This window comes from Arachis hypogaea, chromosome 8, assembly GCF_003086295.3.
Source record: "Arachis hypogaea cultivar Tifrunner chromosome 8, arahy.Tifrunner.gnm2.J5K5, whole genome shotgun sequence".
NCBI lineage: Eukaryota > Viridiplantae > Streptophyta > Magnoliopsida > Fabales > Fabaceae > Arachis > Arachis hypogaea.
The window spans coordinates 3,627,764-3,635,844 of record NC_092043.1 but is presented as its reverse complement, the minus strand read 5'-3'; the positions used below and the strand labels follow the sequence as shown (position 1 = coordinate 3,635,844).

At 36.4% G+C, this 8,081-nt stretch overlaps 1 protein-coding gene across 1 annotated transcript; it reads right to left on the bottom strand.

Annotated features, from left to right (window-relative positions):
• Window positions 1-3,914: 3,914 nt before the first annotated feature.
• On the bottom strand, window positions 3,915-8,081 carry LOC112705705 (catalase). The gene is made up of 6 exons (XM_025756615.3): window positions 7,638-8,081; window positions 7,354-7,450; window positions 4,771-5,822; window positions 4,585-4,674; window positions 4,435-4,502; window positions 3,915-4,332 (listed from the first exon to the last, which is right to left on the bottom strand). The coding sequence occupies exons 1-6, from the start codon at window positions 7,650-7,652 to the stop codon at window positions 4,179-4,181; spliced, it is 1,476 nt and encodes a 491-aa protein (XP_025612400.1). The 5' UTR covers window positions 7,653-8,081; the 3' UTR covers window positions 3,915-4,178.

Genomic DNA, 8,081 nt, shown 5'->3' with positions numbered 1-8,081 from the left:
TCTGCTTGTTAGGAAGACCTTGTTTTGGGCTTAACATAGTCCATGTTCTTATGGTGAGGATTGGGTCCAGCAGAGTTGGGAGTGGCTTTGGCTTTATTTTTGGGAGTGGGATGCAGAGGATTTGTTGTCAGTGGCTGTGAGTGGCTCATTGTGGGCTGGGATGCAAATTTCCTTGCTTGCATTGCAGGCTGTGTGCTGGGCAACTTCAACAAAGGTGAATTGATTGGCAGAATTACATCATCTTCCTCACTCATGCATTCCACCACGTGTGGCTCTGAAACTCCATGTTCAAAGAATATGTTCATCACATTGTGATTCCTTCTACAAGTCTTACACAATTTGAGCAGGTCTTTATCAGTCTCCAACTTCCTCAACCCACTCTTAAGCGACAGCCAAGGAACCCTTCCACCAACATATGCCCCCCAGCATATCCCAGTTCCTTATAGTATCCTTTAACAAAAAACACATCCAACGTATCCCCATCAACCCCCATCAACACTTTCATATTATCTGGTTCGTAGATTCTACTTTCTTTCTCATCATTTTTAAAGCTTCCACCATGATGAAATATGAAAGTCATCGGAGGACCCTCCATCTTAGAATTGCAAGGCCTCCAAACCCTATACAAAAATTAAAACAGAACATGAAAAACACTAAATCATCACCAACACAACAACTAAACCAGTAACAGAGTCTTTCCTCATTTATGCATTCAGCCGATCATAAACCAAACCCTGGGATGAAACGCTAGACCCTATGCACTAACAGATTCTTAACGATGACTCAATCAAATAATGCAGAAACTAGGGGTTTACACAGTTTTACCAATTTTTTTGGCAACATACAAAAAACTTTACCTCTTACTTCGAACGCAGAAACAATGTTGTGTACTTGCCTTCAGGTTTTCCACCAAGCTCTACAGCAGACGCACGAACAATGCTCCACGACTACTCCAATGGTTGCGGACAATGGGGCGGTCTTCTTCATCTTCGTGATGCTTGGTTTGGGGCCAGAGAAACAGAGAGTCACGCTGAGAATGAAGAAGAACGAGGTTAGAGATCAAAGACAAAGTGTAAAATGTTACACTCTACCCTCAAAACACAGGCGTTTCATTGCAACACTCTAAAGTTGCCAAACGACGTTGTTTGGTTAGGGTGGGTAGCCAAGTCACAGTCCACGTCAGCAGATTTCTAATGGCGACATCAATCAGTTAATGAAAGAATGAACGTGGTTTAAATTAATTCTTTTGGGGACTAATTTGATTTAAAAAATCATTCGGGGACAAAAAAGAAGATCGCGTGATCTTTCAGGGACGAATTTGAGTATTAACAACCCTTATTTAATTTAAATAATGGTGATGGTGGCTAGCTGGGGTTAGGGTTAGGTTTCAGTCATGGTTCAGAGAGTGAAAGAAAGGGTGTGCTTCTTCCTTTTGATTTTGCGTTTTAAACAAAAGCAAAACGGCGTCGTTTTTAAGTGATGTACCAAACTGAAAACTATAAAAAAAACCCGGTCAGTTCTAACGGTTTATCGGTTAATGTTAGTTCGATTGATTTTTTATCGGTTTTTAAGAATGGTTTTATATCTCAATCGAACTGGTTAAAAAATCGGTTCCTAGTTAACTCGATTGAACCGATCAGTTTGGTTGAGTTTTCAGAATTATGGGTTCAACAAATTAACGGCCGTTAGATCTTAAAATCTAGAGTAAACGATAAATAGGTCTTGACTTTTTATTTCACAGATAAATAAGTTTTTGATTAATTAAAAATAGAAAAATAATCTTCACTGTTTAAAATACGAGACATCTAAGTCCCTGCGAATGACTGATTTGACCTTATATATTTTGAATGGAAAGACTTAAATATTTCATATTTTAAAAAATCATAGACAATTTTATATTTTTAATTAATTAAAAATTTATGTATTTTTGAATTAAAAAATTAAAGACCTATTTATCCTTTTCTCTAAAATCTATTAGGTAACCTTCATTCTAATTCGGGTTCTTTTCTTCATTGTTCTGAAAATCGAAATGGACCAGCCAGTACAACCGGATTAACCAGGAACCGGTCATCTGGTCGGTTCAGTTGTACTATAAAATCGTTCATCAAAAAACCGGACTAAGAACCGGCCGAACCGGCGATTAACCGGTAAACCGTCAGAATCGGCCGGATTTTTTCAGGGTTACCGTTTTTTTTATTATATATATATAAAACCCAACAGATACCAACCCACCCCACCTCTACCCCCACCCCACCCCCACCCTTCCCTCTTCCCCCTTCTCTCCCTCTCTGTCTCTGAGAAACCCTAAACCTAGCTGCCATTACTCTTCCACCGTCACACTCTTCTCAGCCCACCCCCACCCCTCCCCTCCTCTCCCCTTTTTCTCCGTCTCTGAGAAACCCTAAACCCAACCACCATCACTATCCCCCCGTTGCACTCTTCTCATCGTTCTCCTCCTCATCGCCGTCAGTCGGTCGTCGTCTCTTCGGATCGTTACTCTTCTTGTCGCTGTCGGCCGTCGTCGTCTCTTCGGTGATCTCTCTCTGTCGCTCTCTTCAAGGTCAACAACACCTATTATCGTCACCTCTCCTCGACATCGAGTCTGAGTTGTTGGCATCGCCGCCGCGAAGGACTGCTCCGTCTGTCTCTTCGAGTTTTCTCTCTGTATGAGGATCGAAGCTCAACGTCCTTTCTCTCCGTCTCTCTCACGGCGACGCCTCTCTCTGCTCGACTGCAGAGTATTAGCCGCTTTGTCACCTTGCATCGGTTATTTTGTTAATTTTGTTTATTTTGATTTATGAGTTGCTGGTTGCTGATTTTTTTTGTTCAGTTGGGCAATGCTTCACTACATTGTTTGTTGTTTATGTTGGAATTTTTCTGATTCTGAGTTATGCTATGATTTTGATTTTTGTGATTCAGTTGTTGATGGTGTTATGGGCAGTGCTTTACTATATTGGTTATTGTTTATGTTGGAATTTTTTATTCTAAGTTATGCTATGATTTTGATTTTTTCTTATTCAGTTGTTGATGGTGGTATAGGCAGTGCTTCACTGCATTGTTTATTATTGATGCTGAATTTTTTTATTCTGAGTTGTGCTATGATTTTTATTCTGAGTTGATTCTGCTGATTTGTCTGCTTTGTTGATTCTGGTTGCTGGATTTGAGTTATTGATGGTGTTTTATTAATTATGGGTTGCTGGATTTGAGAAAAAATATTGTTTATATTAGAATCTGACTGAGGTATTTAAATTTGTTAATACTTTTATTGTATATATAATTAAACCGGTTGAATCCCGGTTGAACCTCTGAACCATTAAATCAATTACTTTACCAGTTCATTTACCGGTTCGGTTCTCGCAACCTTGCTTTTCTTTTCCCTTATTTTTGGTTGGCCGACCTTATTTTTAACCTTTTCTTGTTTTGGACAGTTCTTTTTTTTGAAAGTGAGAGGCAGAAGTGAAGAATTGCACTGACTTTGAGAGGACCAATTTCCCTTTTTAATGAAGAACTGCACCAACATTCATGGGTTTTTGGACATAGTAACTTTATAGCTCTCACTTTTGGATCTTAAAGTATGTATTGGGCTTCCTAATAAAAACTTGTGCCTATTGGGCTTCTAATAAAATCCTCGAAGACTCAACGTTCGACCACACAGCAGAGTTTGAGATCTCTTGCCCTGTTTTCGTATCGAAGTCCAAGTAAAAATTTCTGTCCAAATAAAGAAAAAAACAAGAAAAGAAACGTTATATTTTTATATCCAAGTCCAAATAAAAAATTTTCGTCCATAATTTGCTCACAAACAACTGCACTACCATGACCACACAAAAAAGAACAACTGCACTACGTTCATTTCCCAGCTAAGATTAGGATTTGGTACTAGAATCCTTGCATAAATAATATATACATATAGGTAATGATTCAAACAACATTTATTGATTTGATCAAATAGGTAAACAAGTTGCACGTACACGCGGACAGATTTAGCAGTACATTGGTATACAACGCAGTAGTAATAGTAATAGTAATAGTAATAGTAATAGTAATAGTAATAGTAACAGTAATAATAATAAATAGTAAAAAGGATCTATGAATCCATTGTAATGTAACAGAGTCGCATATGCAAAGTAACTCCTATATTACATTCTTCATAGTTGACCCCTTCTTCTTCCACAGCAACCTTAGATGTTTGGCCTCACATTCAAACGACTTGCTACCTTCTGACCAAGAGAACGATCAGCCTGAGTCAGGTATGAGATCCAAATGCTGCGGATTTCATGGGTCAGACGTTGGTCAGACAATGCCTCAATCCATCTGCGGATAAATCTTTCTTGTCTGCCACAATCATAATAATCCAATGTTAGGACATAACAACATATAAACATGCATGTTATTAGTTCCAGATTATACTATAATTTGTGATAAGATAATAAGAACCTGTCAGGTGCCCAAGAACGGTATCTATCTCCGCCTTCCTTAAAGTTGTTCTCCTTCACAATTACACTCTGCATATATTAAAATAATTTCATTTGTTATCAGGATTAAAATTCAAACAACTATTGTCATCTGATTGAAGAACTAGCTAACCCTTTCGCGTTGTCCACTGATAAGAGCATTAGACATGGGGACCCTTTCTGCGTGACGAACAGGATCAAACCTTGAAGGGAAGTAGTTCACCTGTCAAATTTGAACAACCAAACCAACACTAGTTAGTTACAGATTTAGTTATGGAAACAGAATGTAAACTAAAGCAATTAATAAAGGTGTGTGTACCTCTTCATCCCTGTGCATGAAGTTCATAAAACCATCATGGTGATTGTTATGATGAGCACATTTTGGAGCATTAACAGGAATCTGAAGATAGTTAGGACCAAGCCTATGCCTCTGAGTGTCAGCATAAGCGAAGATCCTACCTTGAAGCATCTTATCATTGGAGTAGCTAATACCGGGCACCACATGCATACTGAAAGCAAGCATTTCATTCTCAGCGAAGAAATTATCAATGTTCTTGTTCAAAACCAAGCGACCAACAGGCTGAAGAGGAAGAATATCCTCCGGCCAAGTCTTGGTAGTGTCAAGAGGGTCAAAGTCAAAATTGTCCTCGTGATCAGGGTCCATAGTCTGAAAGTAGAGCTTCCATTCGGGGTAGTTACCCGCAGCGATGGAATCATACAAATCTTGCGTTGCGTGGCTGTGGTTGGTTCCTCCGATGCGAATGGCCTCTTCTTCTAGAAGGGACTTAACGCCGCAAGTTGGCTTCCAGTGAAACTTGACATACAGAACCTTGCCAGCTTTGTTGAGGAGAGTGTAGGTGTGAACACCGAAACCCTCCATGTGACGGTAATTGATGGGGATGCCCACGTCATCATAGAACCACGTGAAAGTGTTGAAGCTTTCGGGATGGTGGGAGAGGAAGTCGAGAATGCGCCAATTCTCTTGGACGTTGGACTTAGGGTTTGGCTTGAAGGCGTGGATGACGTCAGGGAATTTCATGGCGTCGCGGATGAAGAACACGGGGAAGTTGTTGCCGACGAGATCGAAGTTGCCTTCGCGGGTGTAAAACTTGGTGGCGAAGCCGCGGGGGTCGCGGATGGTCTCGGGGCTGCCGCGCTCGTGGATGACTGTGGAGAAACGGACGATGACGGGGGTTTGCACTCCCGGGGCGCGGAGGAAGTCGGCGCATGTTAGGTGTGAAACGTCGTGTGTCACTTCGAAGAAGCCCTTAGCGCTAGCTCCCCTCGCGTGCACTACACGCTCCGGGATCCGCTCCCTGTCGAAGTTTGCAAGCTTCTCCACAAATTGATAATCCTCCAACAGAATTGGACCTGGATGCAATTAATTAATTAAATTCTATTATAGAGAGAATGATAATATTAAATAATATGAATAATAAATATATTGGATATTCAATGTAAATAATAAAATATATTGGATATTCAATTCAATAGTAATATAGATAATTATGGATGAAATTTTATTAAATTGATTTTTGTGAAAAATGTGAACAATAGATTCTAAAATTTGTTCAATAAAATAAAAATACATTACATTTTTAAATTATCTATCTAAATCTTAATATTAGGATAACCATCAACATACTTAACTAATTAAACATCTAATATATCTATTGTTCATATTGTTTAGTATTTTTATTGTCTATTTATACTTTTTTTATGTTAACTATTTTAATTGGATGATTATTTCTTTTGATTCGATTTACTTATATACCGTTAATAATGACTAAATATTCAATTTACTAAGTATGCGAATGATTATCCTAATATTAAGATTTATAAATTAATTTAAAATAAAGTAATATTGAATCAATTTTAAACACATTAATAATATTATTTACAAAAATCATTATCAACCACCAAATCCTATATTAATTAACCATATTTTTCTTGTGGCTTCTTCTTTCTCTCTACTATATATTGTCAATCCATGAACCATCAACTCCACCACTCATCTTTTGTCTTTGTTCATCTATAACAATATAGAAAAAGTACAATTCTTTTTTCCTTAAAAGAAGAAAGCTTCCTAAGATGGTGAAAGAGATGTGTACGGATATTGACCTCAATTTGTTTTCATGAAATTGAAAAATATTTGCTCAAAAAATTATATTTCATCATGTGCTTGTGCGGCTATTCTTGCAACTCAACTAGTCAACTACACTTCTTTGGTACGGTATAAAAGAATTGACACTTAATTATATATCATTATATCATAAAAAACAAATAATTTTTAAATCTATTATTTAAAAAATTATATTAATATAAAAATTATTTACTAAATTAACCAATTTGTATTTATGTATATTTGTGTATATTATTTTATATATTTTTAAAATAAAATCAAATACTTCTAATAAAATAATTAAATTTGTCATGATAAAATACTTAACTATTTTTATAATATTATAATTGATTTCTTAACACTAAATATGTGTCTTTATAATTATAAATCCTAATTAGTGTCTAATATTTTATGTTGATGGAGCATAATTGTTTTATTTTAACAAAAACCTTTTTAACCTTTTTTTTTCAGATTAACCCACTCTTTCTTTTATCTCTCTTCCTTTGTTTTTAAATCTTTTTTCTTTTTTTTTTTCTCTTTTCAAGAGAGAGTTACACACAATTAAAGTTTAAAATGCTACATAAATAATTAATTTAACCTTGATATGTATACCAAAGACCAAAAATCTTCCAGTCATTTATATAATTAATGAACAAATAATTAAAAACAAAAAGAAATATATTAATTATTTATTTATTTTTACCTCTATATACATAGTTATTTGTATAATATTTGATTTTTCAAAAGGAAAAGGGTAAGAATAATTAAGATGGATGATACCTCTGTTTCCAACAGTAAGAACGGAGTTGTTGTTCCAAACAGGGTTGCCGCTGTTGGTGGTCCAGAACGGTGTGTTGAACGCGCTCGATGGCCGGTACTGAACAACAACAACCCAATCACCATTATTATTCAAACTCAAACTCAGAAGTCAGAACACAAGAGATAGATATGTACAAATAAGAACAAAGCGATCAGTAGTTGAGAGATCAGAGAGTTAGCTTCTCCTTAGCTTGAGTGAAGAAATTAAAGAACGAAATGCATGCATGCCTGGTAGTGTTGCATACCTTGTAAGGATCCATTGTGTTGGAAGGGTAAAGAAGACTACCGTACTCTACTGTAGTGTGACTATCCACACAACAAGAACCCTGTGTTTTCGTGAGCAAACCACAAGCCTTATATTACACCTTTATAAAGCCCCCTCTCTTATTTTCTGCTTTTCTTTTCTCATCCTTATTTTTATAAAAAGGAAAAAATAACAGGTATATTCTTTATTATTAATTAATAATGACTCTTAATTGAAATGATAGAAATTAAATTGTTAGGTATATCGCTACAAATATCTCGATCTCAAGTCACAGCAACTATGATCGTGACATATCATCTCTCTCTTTCCATTAATTAATTATAAAAATTAACCGCAGTAAAATTCCTCATAAATATGAGTAGCCAATAATTGTGTCCTACCACGTCCCCAACTATATCAGGATCATTATCATCACCAAACAGAA